Source organism: Nelumbo lutea, chromosome 3 (genome assembly GCF_056320005.1).
Source record: "Nelumbo lutea isolate HS-2025 chromosome 3, American lotus-T2T, whole genome shotgun sequence".
NCBI lineage: Eukaryota > Viridiplantae > Streptophyta > Magnoliopsida > Proteales > Nelumbonaceae > Nelumbo > Nelumbo lutea.
This window is the reverse complement of record NC_142686.1, coordinates 27178719-27198752: the sequence shown is the minus strand read 5'-3', so window position 1 is coordinate 27198752 and position 20034 is coordinate 27178719. Positions and strand designations below refer to the sequence as shown.

General features: G+C 39.1%; 2 protein-coding genes across 6 annotated transcripts; one reads left to right on the top strand and one right to left on the bottom strand.

Annotated features, from left to right (window-relative positions):
- The first annotated feature begins 10946 nt into the window (after window positions 1–10946).
- LOC148863820 (uncharacterized) lies at window positions 10947–11379 on the top strand. Its single transcript, XM_088976002.1, has one exon. It carries the CDS (start codon window positions 11019–11021, stop codon window positions 11250–11252), a length of 234 nt encoding a protein of 77 aa, XP_088832128.1. The 5' UTR covers window positions 10947–11018; the 3' UTR covers window positions 11253–11379.
- A 3954-nt stretch (window positions 11380–15333) lies between these two features.
- Window positions 15334–16944, bottom strand: LOC148863819 (uncharacterized). 5 transcript variants are annotated; one of them, XM_088979441.1, is made up of 6 exons: window positions 16748–16944; window positions 16596–16683; window positions 16387–16460; window positions 16243–16299; window positions 16014–16109; window positions 15334–15808 (listed from the first exon to the last, which is right to left on the bottom strand). In XM_088979441.1, exons 1-5 carry the CDS (start codon window positions 16853–16855, stop codon window positions 16041–16043), a joined length of 396 nt encoding a protein of 131 aa, XP_088835567.1. In that variant the 5' UTR covers window positions 16856–16944; the 3' UTR covers window positions 15334–15808; window positions 16014–16040. The 5 variants fall into 5 exon arrangements, with proteins under 5 accessions (XP_088835567.1, XP_088835563.1, XP_088835565.1 ...); XM_088979439.1 differs by having other exon boundaries at window positions 15635–15808; window positions 16014–16078; XM_088979437.1 differs by lacking the exon at window positions 16014–16109.
- Between the last annotated feature and the right edge of the window lie 3090 nt (window positions 16945–20034).

The window sequence follows — 20034 nt, the reverse complement described above, 5'->3', positions numbered from 1 at the left end:
AGGTCTTTATATACCGGAGTCCTCGCGGGTTAGGTGGGTGAAAAGCCTCCAAACGGTAAGACTCGTCACATCCTGTCAGAACCGGGGTACGGTGGTGAACTCCTCGAGGTCGTCAGGCTGGCGCTTGTGTCAGGCTGCCAGGTTGGCGCCTGGGCCGGGTTGTCAGAGGGGTGCCTGCGTCAGTCGGTGGGTCAGTGTCTAGGCCAGGTCGTCAGGTCGGCGCCTGTGTCAGTCGGCGGGTCAGTGTCTAGATCAGGTCGTCAAGCTGGCGCCTGTGTCAGTCGGCGGGTCAGTGTCTAGGCCAGGTTCGCCGGTGGGCGCCTTGGCTGGATCATGCGCTAGGTTGGTCCAGGTCGGCCAGGTCGCACAGACCGTGTGCAGTTCGCGCAGGCCGTGCGCGCGTGCCGCGCAGGTCGCGTGTGCCACGCGTAGGTCGCGCAGGCACGCGTCAGGCCGCGCACAGGTCGCGCCAGGCCGGCCAGACTGGTACCCGGTGGGTCACCAACTTCGTAAGTTTGTTGGCTAGGTGTTTTTCTAGTTGTCACGAGATGCCACATGTCATAATTTCACTGGAGGGCCAAATTTGCCCTCATCAGTAACCATTTGTCTGAATTCAAATTCATCCTATTAAGACGGGACATTCTTAATTCGATTTATTTATAATTGCATCAAATATGGATCCACCTCTGATTAAATCCTAGTCCATTCAATTTAAGTTTTACGCTCATATATACTCAAAATTTATATTGTACTTATTCATAAAATTGGTCCACATGCTATAATTTTACTAAATTTTCACAGGTCTAAGTTTTATACATACTATCTTTTATTCATTTTGTTCAGGAAATACATTTCAAAGTCATTTTTAGTCCATTTTTTTAATTATATGATATTTCAGTCATTTTATTCGATATTTCATTGTAAGTTGAATCTGATTCAAATTCCAATATAAATAAATCAAATTTAGATCTACTTACCAATCTCAAACAGATTTCGTGTTGAGATAAATGGGGTGTGGAAAGATAAAAAGAATGCTCGTTCACAAGAAGAGAATTAGAAATCAACTGTCTCCAGTCACCGTTATCCTCATATAAGATGTGTGATTAACAAAACATCACGTGTGAAAAGAGACAAATATATAACCCTTGACATTGGACTACAACCAGTAGGAGAGTTGGAGCCAAATTGGCATTTCGTATGTATGATAAATAGTAATTTTTTAGGTTTAGTTTGGAAAGAATACAAATATAAATATGTACAATATAAATACATACAAAATACAAGATTTTGCACTTTTACATATCTGTATTCATACTCCTTCCAAAGTGAGTCTTAGTGAACACAATTTCCATCTCTATAGGTTTGAACTGGGAATGAGTTATGTGGATTATTTTAGTAGCTATCAATTTAAAGGTCCAATTAATAATAATTAAGTTGTCAAAGTCAAGTGTGTAGTTTCTTCACCTTCCCACCCAGTGTCGGTGGAATACCTTCAAATTCCTCTGTTTAAAATTAAAGTTTCTCCTTTTTTTTTCTTTGATAATTAATTTCTCACTTTTTTGAACATGGGCATGTTTGGTTTATAACCATACAAAACAGATTTTATTTTCCTTTTTTCTTTTTTTTCTTTATAGAGAGAGAGAGAGGAGTACTGTCCCATTGTAATAGAATCTTTCCTCAATAACCATGAATTGTATTTACTTGGTAGGTAGGACTATTGGATAGGACTGTTGGGACAAGGTCATCTCCATCGCCGTGGGGATCTTCACTCCCTTTAATTGTTTTTTATGTTAATTATTTTGTTTTTATTTTTATTTCATTTAAAATTTAAAAATAAAATAATTAAAATTTATAATTCATCTTCATCCATGTCCCATTCAAAATAAATTCCCATAAAAATAAAAAATAGAAAAATTTGTTATCTCTAAAATGGTCATAGCTGTGGCTTGGGATCAATTCCCGCCACCTTTACATAGGTTGGAGGGTCATGAGACGGGCCATCCATGAAGCCAAGAAAAAAAGAAAGTGCCATAAAATTGGTGAAAATTAATTGAACAGATAGCTCATTTTTAGAGAGGCCCATATCAATAATCCATGACCGTTATTCCATGCTTTCTTTTTCGTTTTTCATATCGTATTCTTCTAAAATATCAGACGACCATAATAGTTTGATAATGGGCCCGCATTCTGACTGTCTTGTTGTGACTGTGAGTAGTCGTAGTACAATGCTTGGCCTTGACCAGGGGTGTCTGATCCAATTGATCTATGCCCTACATTTCACACGCACATCCTATCATGAGGTTCCCAATGCACAGTGGATGCCCATGTGTAACGAGCAGATCCCATTCCCTTACCAGCGGACCTGACACATGTACTTGTGCCCTACATCCGTGAAGTGCAATACACCAATAGGACGATAGAACAACCTAGTAAAGTACAGGGGTGTCTGATCCAATTGATCTATGAGCCAAGAGTTGGATGGGCCCAACTTCTCCAGGTGGACGGTGGACCAAATTCATTCCTTGGCCATTCTGACGGTCTCCCACTACCCATTACTACACCATACCACTTCTTTTATTCAGTTAATGTGAGCTGGTGATTAATATTACGTAAAGATAAGAAAAGAGCCATATTTTGACACTTGGTGTAATCTGTCTACGTTGGATAGTACTAGTTTAATACCAGAGTGGGAACCACATTTGTTTAATACTTTAATTGGTGTCCATTCGTCTTAACGCAATTATTAATTCCTTCTTCCTTTGAATACATCAAATAATCCATCCTTTGCCAAGAGAGGCTGTGATTGATTTCCATCTGGCAACCTCATTACATACTCTTGTCCTTTTCTTTATAATAAATAATTACTACTAATATAATTATTATGAAAAGGATTAGACCTACATTTGAGTATTTAACTGGATGGAGGGTCTCACACTCATTCAAGCATCTCTCATTCTAACGATTGTCTTGGATTCACTAACCACATGAAAGACATCTTATTTTTCTTCCTCACCAGTCACCAACAACTATACATTCTGCTTAAGTTTAATAATATGACCCTTAAGAAAGAAAATATGATATATATATATATAAGACATAAGTAACCATATGGTGGACCTCCCATATACTTGTTGTTGAGGGGGATTGTAGTCCAAAAATCCCAAATTTTTTAAATTCATCCCATTTCTTCATTTACCTGAGTTTTATAATTATAATTAAATTCTTTTCTTTTTTTTTTCTAAAGTAAGACTTTTCATTTAAGTTATGTTTGGTTTAAAGAAAAAAAGTAAGGAAATGAAGGGAAAGATAAGAAACTTTTATAAATCTTGTATAGGTTTTCAGAAAAAAAAATGTTCATAGAATCAAACAAAGCAAATAAGAAATCCATCAGATTAAGATATGCCAATAACCAATCCAAACTTAATGGTTTTGATCTTTCATTTCCTTTATTTTGAAACTATAAGGATTAAGGATTTGTTACAGAAAGAAAAAAAAAAAAAGAAATTTGGGGGAGGAGAGTTCTAAATAACTATAAAACAAAATACAGAAAACATAGAACTTTTACCAAATTGAGAAAAAAAAAAGAAAAGGAAAAAGAAAAACAATTGAGTACTGAAAGAAAGGATCAACCTACAGATCAGAACCCTTCAATCACAATCCTCCCAAGACCCAACCTTGAAAGTGGCTCTTACGGTCTTCAAAGCGCTATGAAGCCTATTAACCAACACCCGACCAAAACCAACGACCCAACAACAGAGCTCCGGCCGGCACCTGAAAAATAAAGGTCGGCAGGATACAAAGTCCCTGGCGGACCCGTTATGTATATAAACGAAGAAGGCGGTGGTGGAGGGCAGTTATTGCTGCTTGGCTTCTTCGGTGGCGGAGGTGGCGGGGGATGCTGGTTACATGGATTCTCGCAAGACGAGCAGGAGGTACACTTGACTCCGGAGTCAGGTGCCTGAGGCAGCGTGGTCTGATCCAGCTTCTCCGAAGTGGAGCCAGTGGTCGGAGTTGTGATCAGAACGATCATAAGAATTGCCAGCAGCAGTATTCCAGTTCCTGGAACCGATCGACGTACCGGCCACGGCATCTTCAGAGTTCAGATGAAAGGGACGGAGTACTTCTAGGTCTTGTTGGGGGTAATTTAGATCTGATGAATTGGTATCCGAAGGTGGGGCGGTGGGATGTGGACTGAGGGCCGAGGAAGATAATTGTCAGCTTGAAGAAGAAGGAAGAAAGGAAGTAGTTAAATTATAGGTCTCGAGTGTGTTGACTCTTTGAGCACTGTAGGCTACGTTTTGTGCTGTGAATTGCGTGTAATGCATGGAAACTGTAAAAAAGCCTTTTAGCCTATGCTTGGAGTTGGAGTGTGGACTGGAGAAGGTAAAATGGCTACGTTTTGTCCCTCTGGCTTCCTTTTCAAGGCTTTTGTCCTTTTTTATTTTCTAACCACGGCTCCTTGTTTGGGTTCGGATTTGTATATTTGTTGAATTGGAACCTTTTAATTGAATGCTCACCGTCCTTTGTACATATTGAGCATTAATCTAGTACTCAGAAATTAGAATTGGAAAATTTACCAAAAAGAAAAGTTGTAGATAAGGAGGAGTTGTATACCATTCCAGCTAGATAGGTTTTTCTGTGTGTGTGTGAGAGAGAGAGAGGTGTCCTTTTTGCTTTTCTTTTTCCTTTTTTTTTTTTATCGGAAAATTCTCCATGATTAAATTGGGATAAATATCCAAACTTCTCACCTTTTCCGGTGAACTTTCTTTTTCAAAAATTCCCCACTTATGAAAAATAATAATAGAGCCTACCTTACGGACTCAGTTGATCCTAAATTCCTAATCCCTCCCTTATCATATGACTGAAACTTTTGTGTCAAATGGAAAAGTCCAAAACTGCCCCAATAATTTACCAGCTGTCAGCTAGAGATAGACATAATTCTTCAAATATTTTAAATTTTATAATAAACAATTAATGGAAAAGGTTTTCAAATATGATAGTGTAAAATAAATTTAGTTTCCAAACAAAACGTTCTATTTTTTCCTCGATAAAATTAAACAAAACTTTTCAAATGTAATTAACATTATGTTATAGTGCTAAGCATGTATACACGTATTAACCAGGTATTCAGATTCAGGTTTTTTGGCTGTCTATGACTCAAGCCAAGTACCCACTTTACATATTACGGGTTATTGACAAAATGTATTAAATATGACTTTGATATTGTTTATCCAAAAATATATTAAAATTATTATTTTTGGAACTTGAACTTATGATTCTTAGTAAAAACTAAGCATGTCTACATTTAAAACAAATCGAATAAGTTGATATCGAATTGATATCATTTGTAGCCTTAGTTTATTTAAATGAATGCATTTTGTAAGTCTGTGTTTGTTTTGAAGGAAAAAGGTAGAAAAACCTATATAAAGACCTTCAAACCAAACGCAGCCCAAATGAATTTTATGTTTCGCATGTGTAATGGTTTTGACTAAGGCTACCTTACTCTTTAAGAGTGTTATTATTGTTGTTAAAATTAATTTTTCATGTAGAGGAAACTCTGATAAATTTGAGAATGCATTCTATAAGGCTATGTTGGTTTGAAGGAAAACGTAGGGAAAGGTGGGGAAACCTATATAAGGTTTATAAAAGTTTCCCTGCTTTTCCCTTCCTTTCCCTACTTTATCCTTCAAACCAAATACAGCCTAAGTGAATTGTATATTTTCCCGTGAAATTGGTTTGAGATTTATTTAACTGTGAAAAAGTGCAATTCCTAAGGCAAAAGTTGAGTTGGTTGGTTGAATACAAAGGACGTTGCCACCGGTAATCCTTTACACTTTTTCAGTGGCTTTGACTTCAGAAAGTGATTATGTTCCACCTTATATATAGCTCAATGAAAATTAAAGTTATAAATCACAAAAAAAAAAAAAAATCCTAGAACCAGTCACACCAGGTTGACCAACATAATTCGTAAAAGCCTATCCAAAATTGTGGGAAAAAAAACAAATTAAATTAAATTCCTGTAAAATCAAATCTTCTCAAGTTTTGGTTAGCAGAGGGGCAGTATTGTATTGGATGGATTCTTAATTTGGAGGTCTTGACTGCAATTAAAGGAGGCCTAAAGAGTTGCTGAATATTTCATATGGATATTGCATGGGTGTGATGGGCATTGAGTTTTCAGAGGGGCATGTTGTAAACTTAATTTTTGAATTGGGTGTGATGGGCATTGAGTTTTCACAAGTCACACCTATCTTCGGTTCAAATGCAGGTGTGAATGTGGAATCCCATAAGCTTATCAATTAAGCTATTAAGGCGGTGCCCTTTATAGGCGGCTTGTAATGAATTCGAATTTCCTCGCAAAAGATCGATCGAACTTATAAAATTTCTTGGAGCTTCGCAAGTTTAATTCTTTTCTGCTCCTAGTTAGTTAACAACTCCAATTGCCAGAAAAGAAATATATATATATATATATATATATATATATATATATATATATATATATATATATATATATATATATATATATATATATATATATATATATATATATGAAGAGGGAGGGAGAGAGACAAAGAGTCACATAAAGAACTAAAGAAGATCAAAATAAATGAGAAAAAACAAGATTGTTACACAAATATATCTTACAATTTACATGAAGAAATAAACAAACGCAGTGTATTAGATTCCCCAGACACCATTCCTCTCAAGGGTCTCAACTTCAACAATGCCCTTTATAGGCTCTAAATCGCCATAAAACCTAACAATACACATCCAACCAAGACAGGCATTCTTACACCAGACTTGTAGCCATTATCTGAAAAATATGGGTCGACTACGGGATACAGATTTGCAGACTGACCCGTTACATAAATGAATGGAGTTGGGGGTGGCGGAGAGCAGTAGTTTGTTGGTGGAGGGCAGTTTTGCGAGGAAAGGTTGTCCGGCGGCGGTGGTGGCGGTGGCGAGGGAGGTGGAGGAGGAGGATGCTGATTACATGAAACACATGAACATGTAGAGCACATAACAGAGCTGTCACCTAGCTTTTCTGAAACAGGGCTATTGATTGGAGTTGTCTCCACAACCACAATATAAATCATCAGAACCATAGCCAGTAGCAACCAATGACCCGATCGATTGGGTGAGTTGAGCAGCATTCTTGTATTAGAAATGGCCTAGTTCTTGATCTTGTTGTTTGATGATGCAGAAATTAATGTTGGTTTGGACGTTGGAGAGAGAATTAAAGAAAGAGAAGGGTGGATTCCGAGAGGTTTAGAGAGTTGTGTATACGTCAGATTTGGTGCATTTGCAGTTTATAAACGTTGGCCGATCCGCCGGTGGTTAGAAAATTTGGTTTCTAAGGCAAGAACCATAGTAAGACCTGATTTTATGGAATTAAATTATTTTTCTTTATGGTTGTATGATGCTCTTCCATCCATGAGTTCCGCCATCTGTCGATCCATGTCCAACTGTTGGGGCTTACTAGCTTTTCTTTCCCAACAATACATGTCTATTCCTCCAAATACTTACCCAGGTTTATATTCAATAATTGAGTGTTTGCATGTGCAAAAGAGAGAGAGCAAACTAATCTCCTTTTAGGTGCTATATAATTGATTCCTTTATTTTTCTTATAATTTCTCTACGCAGGCAGCCAAATGCACAACTTTTTTTTTTAGCTTTTTGTCTTTTTTTTTTTCTTTTTCATATTTTGTGTTATTGATGTGGGGTCTACGTCTATCTAGTTGATTTGTGTTTTGTTAGTACGGGTCTTGCATGTTTGCATTTAGATATTGTTATTGAGTATTGTATGTATACTTATATTATTTATGAAAATGAAATTTATAATCAAATGGATTGAAAATTTGTTTTCATTCTTGACATCGAAAAGAAATCTTTTTTTTTTTTATGGAAAAAACATTCTGTTTGTAACAACTTTTTCTCATTCTGCATATTTCCACCCAATTTTGTTAATTCTTATTAAAAATAACAACAAAAATGAGAATGGAACCAAACATGGCCTAAATGGGCCAAAATAACAATGGTCTAAACGTGAGGTCACAGATTTATTCCTCACATAGCACTCCTCGCATCACTTATAGCCATGCATTGGGAACATCTCCCATACTTGTATATTATTATTCATGAGGAGATGTGCTGTGTGAGGTTGGTATGAGGAGCATTCTGTTAGGAACAGTTCCAATTTATGCAATATCAACATTATATAGTAAAGATAAATTATGAAAGGGAATTGAACCGTCATCATGGAATTTAGGCGGTGTTTGGCATCGATGCCATTTCCTAAGAAAACAGAATTAGATCAGTCATGCCATGTCAGAAAAAATGGTGCTTGAGAAAACGGCCTCTTATTTGGCATAGTTTTTCAAAAAAAAAATGTTGCTCCAAACCATGCCTTGAAAATTAGGAATAACCAGTTGCTACCAATGGTGCAATGATGTGGCAACAATGAGGCATCATCTTGGGTGTTGGATAATGTAAACCAATGCTCAAAATGGTTATACGGCAGTTGTACCAAACAAAACCAATGTTGTTTTCCAAGAAAACAGCCTATGTGGCAGCATCGATGCGAAACAAAAAAAGGAGCCATTTTCTGAGGAAAAAAAAAACATTGTTTTGAAGCAACGACATCGATGCCAAACACCTACTTAATAGTTTCTTAGGAAAACTACAAGGAAAATTGGAATATCACAGAAATTTCCCTGATTGTGGAGTCAAGGGTCTGGAGAATGAGTTAACCCCCCCCCATACAAAATATAAAATTTTGCACTCTACAAATTTGCATTTGTACTCCTTCCAAACTGAGCCTTAGTAATTATGATGCTATTTTCTTTTACGTTAAGGAATTGAAAATGCACAGTTAAAAAAACACTGAGCAATGAGCTCATGTGTAGGGTGTCAATTGGATTGGATTTGGTCCAACTCGATCCAATTCAATGTGAGTTCATTATAAATAGACCAGGTCAAATCCAATTCAATGAATACTTTGGACTATTTTGGATCAGTTCAATTCAATGTTTGGACCATCCAATCTGCTCAAATTCGCCTTGATTTAAATTGGTTTTAACCCAAATCCAGTCTATTAACACCTATATTCTTATCTTATATCAATGGATCAGATATTGACTTAACCCAACCTAATCCGATATAAGTTTATTATGCACACACCAAGTCCAATCCAATCTAATAAATATTTTGGATTGTATCCAATTATATTTTGTTAGTCCATCCAAATTCAAATTGATTTTGGAGTAGATGGGGTCCAATCCATCCAAATTCAAATTGATTTTGGAGTAGACGGGTCCAATCCAAAACTTATCCGTTGACACCCTTGCTCATGTGGCCATGAACCTAGACACCTTGAGAGATCAAATTGCATGAATGTGGGCTCGGATCAGAATCGATAAAGGGATTAGGGGTGTCACTATCAATAGTATTTGAAAATTTGATTTTGAATTCGAGATTGAATAATTCGAATATCTAACTAGTCAAATTCGGATATCTTATTCATACCGAATAGTTGATTGGATTCGAATTCGGATATAACCTGATTCAATTCGATAAATATCCAAATTTGACTGATTATTTAATTCTTATATATAATATATGAAAAATTTAAATGTTTTATATAATTTATATATAATAATTAAATTATATAATTTTTTATATATTTGTATACTTTATATAAATAAAATATTTATTTTATATATTTATTAATTTTTAATATCGAATATTGCATGATGAGATTCGAATTCGATCCGTTTACGCCCCTAAAATGGACTAATTTTGTAACACACATTTCTATGGGCGGGTTTGACATGATGCTAGAAGTTTCAATTGGGTCAATTAGCTGGTCAATCTGGATTCATCTGGACACTGGCCCTTTTCTTGCTCATTTGTTTAACTTTAACCCCAATCAAAGCTCTAGACTTTTCTTTTCGGGACTCTCTCTCTCTCTCAAATGTTTTGGACATATATATATATATATATATATATATATATATATATATATAAATAGGTATAGATTGCGTGTGGAAAAAGGGTTCCTCTGGGAGTTGATTAGATTAAGTACAAACAACAAACAACTTGTCAATTTTTGCTGCGTGAAGAGTGGGATGCTGCTAATCCGAAGCACTTCACTGATCAAGGAATGGAGAAACAAACTAAATATAAATATGTCTAATGTCTTCACTCTCCCACTATTTGACCGGAACCCAGATCTCCTGTAATCCTATAACTAATGATTTTTCTGTAGATTTAATAACTAAAGATTTTACGGACCATCGATCAGTGTAGGCCCACAGAAAGGGTGACTGAACAAAATTTTACGGACTGGAACTACAACATGGGCCTTAATGGAACTAGCCTACCAGGCTCGCTTTTGACTGGACCGGAGGATGGGCCTAGCCAGACTGCCTGTTGCCACCAGAACTTGGAAAGAATTTAGCCATATTCAATAAGACTGGTTAATTATGGTTAATTGTTGAGATGTTGGATTTTTGGGAGAGCCATCAGCCATGTTTTCTAAGCCAATCCACCACCAAGGCGCGGCAAAGTCGAACACCTAAAAATATCGTAATTACTGCCTAGCTCTACTGTGCCTTAAATTTGTACTGGTTTCTCGCAATGGCAAGATGATAGAATTGATAATCACCAAGGATCACTAAACTTGGGCCCCCCCAGGGCCCAGTCCAATTGCCACCGAGGGAACTCAAGAGTTAAGACAGGAAGGAAACTTACGTGTTTATATACTTTTCTGTCCCACAGACACGTTTATAACTTACACTGTCTTACGTGGACATGTGGCAAGTGCCATCTCTCCTATGAAAACCGACCTTTGAAATTGAAGGCGAAATGCATCATGCATGGCTACATAAGAGAAAGACCCCCCTAAAACTTGTTCGTCAATCAAGTCTCTTTGCCCTGCCAATCTCTTAACCGTTGGCACAAGCACCAGCTATTGTTCATCAGGACCATCACCTAGGGCCCAAAGCTAATTAATAGCAGTCATGACGACTGGGGTTGGAGTTCCAATATGCGTTCAGTGTGGCACCCGAAGCAACCCTTGCCGGTGCAAGGTGGTAGGACCGACGCTGGGATTCTTGGCGTTTGCGGTTGCCGCGGCCGTGGAATGGCCGGTGGGAGCAGTGGTGTATATCTTCCGACACATGAAAGGTCGCCGTATCATGGCTCATCCTGCCACCGTTGTTTATCCATCGGTTTCCAGAGCATTTCCCATTTGAAAATGTGGGGCGAAAGTAATTAGACTCTCTCTCACAGCCCCTTGTAGCTTATATATGTATGTATGTATAGACGATGTTCATGTATATGAGACTCAGATCAGTAGCAGTGTTTGGTTTGTAGTTTGAATCAAAAGACGTACGAGAAATGAAATGAAAATCCCTTAAGAGTTTCGCTGCAAGGAACAGTCGCATATAAAACTCACCACCATGCAGTTGATCTTCCTCATTAATGACTGATCAGAAGGTCGTTTAATTATAAGCATTCCAGTGGCGCAATCGCTTCCGTGCAATGCAATGATGTTTCTTGCAGTGACTGACTAAACTGATGAAGCAGCCATTTTTTCCAGGAAGGTGGGCACGCTTGAATGCCCAGTAAGCGTACTTAGCCCAGAAAGTCAGAACCCATACCTAAATAGGCCTCCGCACACTTACATAGATTCGTTGTTCTCTCTCTATCTCTCTCTCTCTCTCTCTCGAAAAACAGATAGTATGTGGGATTTCGACGATGAGCACGTAGAGGAGGTGGAGTATTATATCAAACAACCAGCATCAGAGGGATCAGCCAATTGAGAGACTGAACAAGGGATTGATCTACAAAATCCGGTCCAAAAGGAATTTGTTTAATAATAGTCGGTTATAGTATGCTGATACGTTCTAATTTCTACACTTGGCAGTGTCAAATACTAGAAGAAAGCCTTTCTGTAAAGCTTTTGATTTGATCACGTTCCACGTATCAAGAACGGCAAGCATATGGCAATTCACTAACCAATTTATTTGGGCCTGGCTACGAAAACGATAAACAGAACCAGCATCGTGACGCAATTCAATTCTATTTGGGCCAACGACAATTTAAAGAAATTGGCCCATAACCCCTCCAGCCCTTGAACTAAAATAAGATCCTAAATATCTAGTTTCTCGACTGTGATCAGCAATAGACCTTACCGATTAAGCAAATTGGAACCTTTGGGTTGAGTCTAAGATTAACGCCCGTTCACTTTTTGTTAAGTAAGTTACTTTGGTAAAATCCACGTTTTTCTTTTTTATTTTTCAGGTAAATAATATAATTTTAGATGGCGTTTAATACTGAAATTCCAGATCTAAGAAGTTAAAAAAATATATTTTTGAAAAGTTAAAAAAGACATTTTTTATGTCTGAATTCTGAAAAAAAAAAATATGTTTTTTAAGGCTCTGAATCCATAAATTTGAAATTTACTGATTTTACTATTTTACCCCTAAAATATATTATTTGAAAATACTGAGTTCAATTTGCATCATCTCATAAAATATAATTTTCAACGAAACAATACAAATAAAAAATTATCAATTACTAATTATTAATTAATAAATGAAATAATTAAAAAAATTAATGAATATAAAATTATTAAAATAATTAATAATTAATATTATTATTATTATTATATATTATTATTATTATTATTATTACTCACCGAATCGCTGCTATTGTAAGTTGTAGCAACGGTAGTGGGAAGGCAGGGGAGAGAGAGAACGTGGTGGCACGAAGACAAGGGAGAGAGAGAGAGAGAGAACCATTGCTGTAACTTGTAGTAACAGTGGCGGGAAGATAGGGGGAGAGAGAGAACTGCCGCCGCAAGTTACAACGGCGGTGGCAGAAAGATAGGGGGGAGAGAGAGAGAGAGAGAGAGAGAGAGAGAGAGAGAGAGAGAACTGCCATTGCTTGTTCAAGTCACAAAGAGGGTTTGAAGAGAGCTCGACGGTGGTGGAGCTTGCTTAGGTCGCAAAGATGGTTTGAATGACCTAATTTTTGAGTTATGAGGGACAAACCATGTCATTAAAGTTTTTTTTAGGATACTAATGTCTTTTACACACTTCTGTATTACATCTGAGCGCATTAAAGACCTGTCCCACTCCTTACGAATTAAGATCTTCATTTCAGATCAGTAATAAGAGGGCATACCAAACAAAGGTGGCATCTGAGAAGTAATGTTTTCAAATTTAGATGTCTGAAAAGTACAATTAAATAGCACCTTAGTCATAAAAATTTCATTATTAAAAGGGTTATTTTTGTCTTATCCAATTGCTGGCAGCTATCCTAATATGGGAAAAGTTAACTTTTCCATATAGGAGATGGGTATCACTCATAGGTTTCTTGGTTGACCAATCTTCCTATTAAAATCCCAAAAATGAATACCCCTAGTAAATAGATATCATTAGTTTTTCTGTCAAATTTACAATCCCATTGACCAATTTCCCCTTAAATCCCAAAAATAAACGCCCCTAATAATCTTAATTGAGTTGAAGAATAATTGGGTGGAGTAGATTTCAAGGTTCAAAGATGAAAGGATAGTGGCACTTGGCAGTTGCATGGTTATACTATGCTGTTATTTAAATACTCAACTTTTCTTTTTACAGATTCATTTCGGCACTCTTTTAATTACATAATTAATTCACTATTAGTCAACAAAATAAGGATTAGTGGGTGGTGGGTGGTGACTCGATAATTAAAATAAATTATGAACGACCACCCGTACTAAGAGTGTAATGGCATCTTCCACGGTCTACGTTAGTTTTCCATTGCTGCTAGCACTATTATTTTCCTCGACGGCTCAACCTCTTCTATTCTCCCCAAATCCCCCAAAACCAGGTCTTAATGATTCAAATCCCTAGAAACATAAAATGGGAAATCTTCATTTAATTTCAATATCTAACTTTGGATAGGTCAATAGAAACCCATTGAGAATAAAAAGCCCCGGTAGATTGTGAATTGTTACAATGAATATATTGTTATTAAAATATTTGACAAAGGATTTATAGTCTGTTTAAGAAGAGAGGACACAGCTAGTCTGCTATACCGACCACCAAAACGTATTTAAAAGATGTAAAATATATTTTAATAATTTAAAAGAAAATAAAAGGTAAAAGGGTTCTCATGTATATTTAAGGCCCTATCCCTCATTTGAGGGAACGGCCATTCCCTATCCCTCGGGGAATAAAGGTTTGGAATCCAAATTCTTTTTTCATTCCTGCTGAAATGACTTTGAAGAATGGCCAGGTAACCCCTCAGGATTAGAAGTTTGGAATGGAAATTCTATTTCCATTCCTGTTGGAATCCAAATTCTATTCCTGTTGATTTTAATTCTCATTCTTATTTCTGTTTGAATGAAATAAACTATACCAATGTACTATTCTAATTTCGATTCCAGAGAATTTTGATTCCAATTCCAACAACAAATCAAACAGAATTTAAGTGTTTTTTAAAAATTGAATATATGTTTAAATCTTTTACCCTCTTTTTTTAAATCTTAAATCTATGTATTTCTCTCAAGTTTCTTTCAACAAAATTTGTCTTAAAAACAACTTGATGAGATTGATAATTTTTGCTGATTTATTCAAAATAAATAATCATATATGTGAAAATATAGAAAAAAAAGTGTGGCCTCACAATGGGAACAACCCAAGCATTGCACCAAGGCCCACCCTCATTCAATTAGCATGAAAATACCATATATAAATGGATCGGACAAATAAGAATAGGAAAAACACTACCTTAAATGATTATTATTATTATTATTATTATTATTATTATTATTATTATACGGATAAACCCATTTAACCCCAAGAATCTAACTGTTGATCCATTCGACCATGATTTTTAAAATCAGACTAGACCAAACGGTCGGACCAAAAAAACCATCACCTGCCTGGTAACATTTTTCCCCAAAACTATTAATATTAATCAAGAAACCGCTGAACCGGCTGATTAACCATTCAAACCATTCCAATGGTTTTGACTGTTTTTCAACTTTTTAACCTTTTTTTTTATTTTTTTATCAGAACGGACCAACTGTTCGGACTATTCAAACTGGTAACCGGACCCTGACCGATTCAGTCACCAGGTCGGTTTTAAAAACCATGCATTCGACTCGCTATTCCATTTCGTTGCCCCATGAAAATAAAAAAGAATATACAAATAACAAGTGTAATATTTTATGAAACAAAGCTCAGACCCTAGCCAACCCTCCCATTACTTGGGGTTGGGGATGGGGGTAATTAATTGGTTGGAGTTGACCCGGCCCAAATTTAAACCCTTTCCCCCTTTGAGTTGTGATATCAAATTAATCAAATAATTCATCGATGCACAGCAGTTGTCATTGCACTCGAATAAACAAAATCAACAGGGCAGAGGGTCTTCATCTCCTTCTTCCAACTGCAACCTCTCAAATCGCTTTTATTTGTGTTGTTTCTTATCAAAACAACGATGTTTCTGTGCATGAGAATCAATCAAAGAGCTGCGCATATATATATATATATATAATCAGGGAGATGGAGATGAAGTAGTCAATTGCAACAGCCGGTTCTTCCTAACATCTCCAGCTCTGAACCGTGCAAGTGGGGGAGAGAAGGTGTGTCGTGTCCAGCGTCGTCGGACTCGCTGATGATTCCCATCTGGCCCTCTTTGAGCTCCTCCTTGAGGCTGCAGCTCCATCTAACAACCACACACCATCAATCTTCAACTCCAGCCCTTGTGACATTTCCACTAACATCTCCTGTAGTTCCTCCAAGCTGTATTTCTTCTCCTGCATCCAACCATTTATGATATTGCACCCAAAGAATGCGTTAGTCCTCCAATCCTGCTTTCTATCTCTAACATGAGCCGGGGAGGCACACACATCTCACATCTGCCAAACACTAACAGGAGATGGTGGCTTTTCATGAAACTTCGAGACTCTGACAAGATATTTTAGAGAGAGAGAGAGAGAGAGAGAGAGAGAGAGAGAGTACACGCGCATACGAATAGCCATTTGGATTCTAGTCCTCCAAAGAGAAAATATCTTCGGCGCGCGAGTCTAGAAATTGTAGCACCCACAAATCCAAAATCTATGAGATGATCAAACGGTCAATTTTGTCTTTCATGAAATGGTGGGACCAGAACTACAGTAGTAGCTAGTGGGATTATATTAAACGAAATTAAAACATGAACAGCAGGGCAAATGGGCAAGGGCAATAATACCTGTTTCTTCACATCGTCCATGAGAGATATCATCTCCTGCACGAAATCTGCGAAGCCCTGGAAGCAAGCACAAGAAGATCAATTCGTTACAAACCTCAAACCATTTCTATGATCCCACCACTATATCAAATATGAAATACCCACCTCGTCATTCGTTTCATCGTCCGGGTCATACAGACCGACATCATACAGTGTTCTCTTCCCCTGATCCGATAACACTGCACTCTCGTGAACAGGGTACCCAGCAGCTCAGTCAATAGAAGGGCAGAAAATAAAACCAAGAGCAGCAGAAGAGAGGGAAGAATTTTCCAAGGATAATTTAGATCAAGGAAAACTGAAAACGAGTAACCCACCCGAATAAGCCTCCTGGATTTGCTGGAATTTACTCTTGGCTTTCTCTAAGAGCGACGGAGTTTTCGTCCATTTGTCTGGATGCCATTGCTGCAAACACAAACTCTCTGTCAATATTGCATTTGAGAGAGAGAGAGAGAGAGAGAGAGAGTACCATCGCGAGCTTCCTGTAAGCATTGCGTATCTCGGAAGCGGAGGAATTCTGATCTACACCAAGGATGGTGTAGTAAGATGGAGATGATCGATGGGAGTCCACCTCCATGACTCACAATAACAAGCGGTCCAACCCAATGAACGAAACGAGATCATAAAGAGAAGGCTAAGGAATTGATTCGGTAGTGATCCATACGAAAAGGATATCAAGTTGTGAACTGGGTTGGGATATATAAAGGAAAGTTGATCATGGGCCGTTGGCTATGCGCCTATGTCTATCTGAATTGGTAAAATGGTATCCCGCGGGAAAAAATATCTGGACCTTCCTGAACATTCCTGAACGTTTCAACACACGTGGCGGTATGCGTGGCAGATTCTGGCGGTGGATGTTTTTCATCGATGATTCTGGCTTCTGCCTATATACTTTTCTGTTTGAGTTGCATGTGCCACCTTGTGTGAGCAGATCATACAATTTTCGGAAAAATACGGACAAGTTCAATGCAGATTTTGATTTCTTATAAACTTGAAAACATCAACAATCCACAATCCATGCTGAAAACACCCACGCCGGCTCGTGAATTGCCATTAATTTCGAACTGAAGCCTATCCAACAGTAATTTAAGTTTTATAAATTCTGATTATTGGCTGAACCGTCATTCTCCAAACAATTTTTAACTACACAGTTTTGGTAAAAAATTATGTGTTTAATGGACCGATTCGTCTTAGCGTCAATTGTTTATGATTGGGTAAATTGATGAAATCTTTCTTGAACCTTCTGAACGTTTTTTAAACCGATTCTCAAGTTTGGTAATTGCAAATTTGCACTCACCTCCTCTTAATTTCTGACCAGTTATAAGTAAGTAATACCCTTTGTTATTGATGATAAGTTGTTGGCGGACGTGTTGTTAGCCACTCTTCTAAGGTGCCTAAACAGTATACGAGGTGCTTGGATTGGTTCCATGGTGTGCCTTTTTGACTTAGTGAGATCCGCAACTGATCGTGTGGTGTTGAGGTGTTAAGCAACAGCCTTATTATGCCACGTGTCACGATGTCATTGACGTTATAAAGTTAGAATTTCATAAATAGAGACTAAAAAATGTTCAAAATAATTGATGAGAGCGGATTTGGCCCTCCAATGAAATTGTGACACCTGGCACCTCATGCAAACCAAGTGCAGCCTCTTGACAACTGGGCAGTTCGGGCAGCTCGAGCAGCTCGGCACAGCTCGGGTAGCTCGGCATAGCTCGGGGAGCTCGGTATAACTAGGGGCAGCTCGGCATAGGCAGCTCACCATAGGCAGCTGGCCACTCCACAGGCAGCCTGGCGTCTTACGAAGAGTTCGCCACTTAGGGGCGGCTCGGCACTTACAGGTAGCTCGGCATAGGCAACTCGCCACAGGCAGCTGGCCACTCCGCAGGCAGCCTGGCGTCTTACGAAGAGCTTGCCACTTAGGAGCAGCTTGGCACTTACAAGTAGCTCGGCATAGGTAGTTCGGCACTTAGGGGCAGCTTGGCGTATCTCAGGAAGATCTCCTACCTAACAGATTTGGAGGCCTGTGCCCACGTCTCTCGCTAGGCGGCGCCGTGCCTGCCAGTCCTGAGAGCTATCCCTTGACTGGCAGAGCCATGCTTTGCAGCAGTCGCCTGCACCCGCCACCTCAGATCTGGCATTAACGGTTGTGACAGAGAGATAGAGGTAGTTACGCCTGACTTGACTGAGGTTGTTACGCCTGATTTGACAGGACACCACTATATAAGGACTCCGACCCCCAAAGACAATGGGGAGGGAATGGAAAAATGGAGGTAATCCCTGCTCTGTAGCTCTCTCATTTCTCTCCAAGCTCTTTGCAATCAGAATGCTAACCTAGGCATCGGAGATTCCCCGTCGACTAAACATCCCCGGGTCCTCTGATTCAGTTCTCGCAGGTTCCTCAGCTCCCACCGCCTATAAAGAGGAGGAAATGATGGAGTTCTCACAGGTCCCTCAGCTCCAACCACCTACAAAGGAGAGGAGATCACCCCATGCAGAAGGCAGTCGGGTCGCGCTACACTAGGGAGCTCCACCACCCTCTGAGTTATAGGCCGCCTAGGAGTAGGTCAAATGACGAGTCCACCCGGGTAGCTCTCCACCAGGGAGGTCGTCACCAGGTAGCTCTCCACCAGGGAGCTCGTCACCAGATAGCTCTCCACCAAGGAGCTCGTCACCAGGTAGCTCTCCACTAGGGAGCTCGATACCAGGTAGCTCACCACCAAGGAGCTCGTCACTAGGTAGCTCTCCACTAGGGAGCTCGTCACCAAGTAGCTCTCCACTAGGGAGCTCGTCACCAGGTAGCTCTCCACCAGGGAGGTCGTCACCAGGTAGCTCTCCACCAGGGAGCTCGTCACTAGATAGCTCTCCACCAAGGAGCTCGTCACCAGGTAGCTCTCCACTAGGGAGCTCGATACCAAGTAGCTCACCACCAAGGAGCTCATCACCAGGTAGCTCTCCACCAGGGAGCTCGTCACCAAGTAGCTCTCCACCAGGGAGCTCGTCACTAGGTAGCTCTCCACCAGGGAGCTCGTCACCAAGTAGCTCTCCACCAGGGAGCTCATCACCAGGTAGCTCTCTACTAGGGAGCTCGTCACCAGGTAGCTCACCACCAGGGAGTTCGCCACCAAGTAGCTCATCACCAGGCAGTTCGTTACCAAGTAGCTCACCACTAGGGAGTTTGCCACCAAGTAGCTCATCACCAAGCAGTTCGCCACCAGGGAGCTCCATCATCCTCTGAGTCACAGGCCACCTGGGAGCAAGTCAAATGACGAGGTACTTAGCCAAAAAATTGGTACATCACAAAAAAATTGGTACGTGACCAGAAACGATTACATCAATTGGCGTCGTCTATGGGAACACACTATAGAAAGCTAAGTTCTCATCCTACAAACGCTAAGTTCTCATCCTACAAAAGCTAAGTTCTCATCTTACAAAAGCTAAGTCATCTTCTCCCAAAAAGCTAAGTCCTCACTTTTTAGAAATTGAAGCTCTCGCTCTATAGTTTACATTTTTTTATGAACTCAAAGACCATGCAAGGAGCTAACAGACTAAATAACTTTACCTTCAATTCGGATAAAGCCTCATCAGTCCTCTTCGCAAGGTCCCCCCTACAAAGATGAGCTCTTCGTGGCTTCCGCGATAGTTGGCGGCCAACAAACTACATAGGCACCCTTACCGGTCGAGCCTTCCAAGGCTCCGTTTGAGCTGACAACCTAAAGTTAGTAGTGCTACCCCCGAAGGTCGAGCTCCTAGTAGCTT

Coding starts and splice junctions, on each gene's coding strand:
- LOC148863820 (XM_088976002.1), top strand. CDS start 11,019: ATGACGACTGGGGTTGGAGTTCCAATATGCGTTCAGTGTGGCACCCGA.
- LOC148863819 (XM_088979437.1), bottom strand. CDS start 16,855: ATGGAGGTGGACTCCCATCGATCATCTCCATCTTACTACACCATCCTT. Junction 16,461..16,595: donor AATCCAGGAGGCTTATTCGG/GTGGGTTACTCG, acceptor ACGAGAGTGCAG/TGTTATCGGATCAGGGGAAG. Junction 16,300..16,386: donor ACGATGAAACGAATGACGAG/GTGGGTATTTCA, acceptor GCTTGCTTCCAG/GGCTTCGCAGATTTCGTGCA.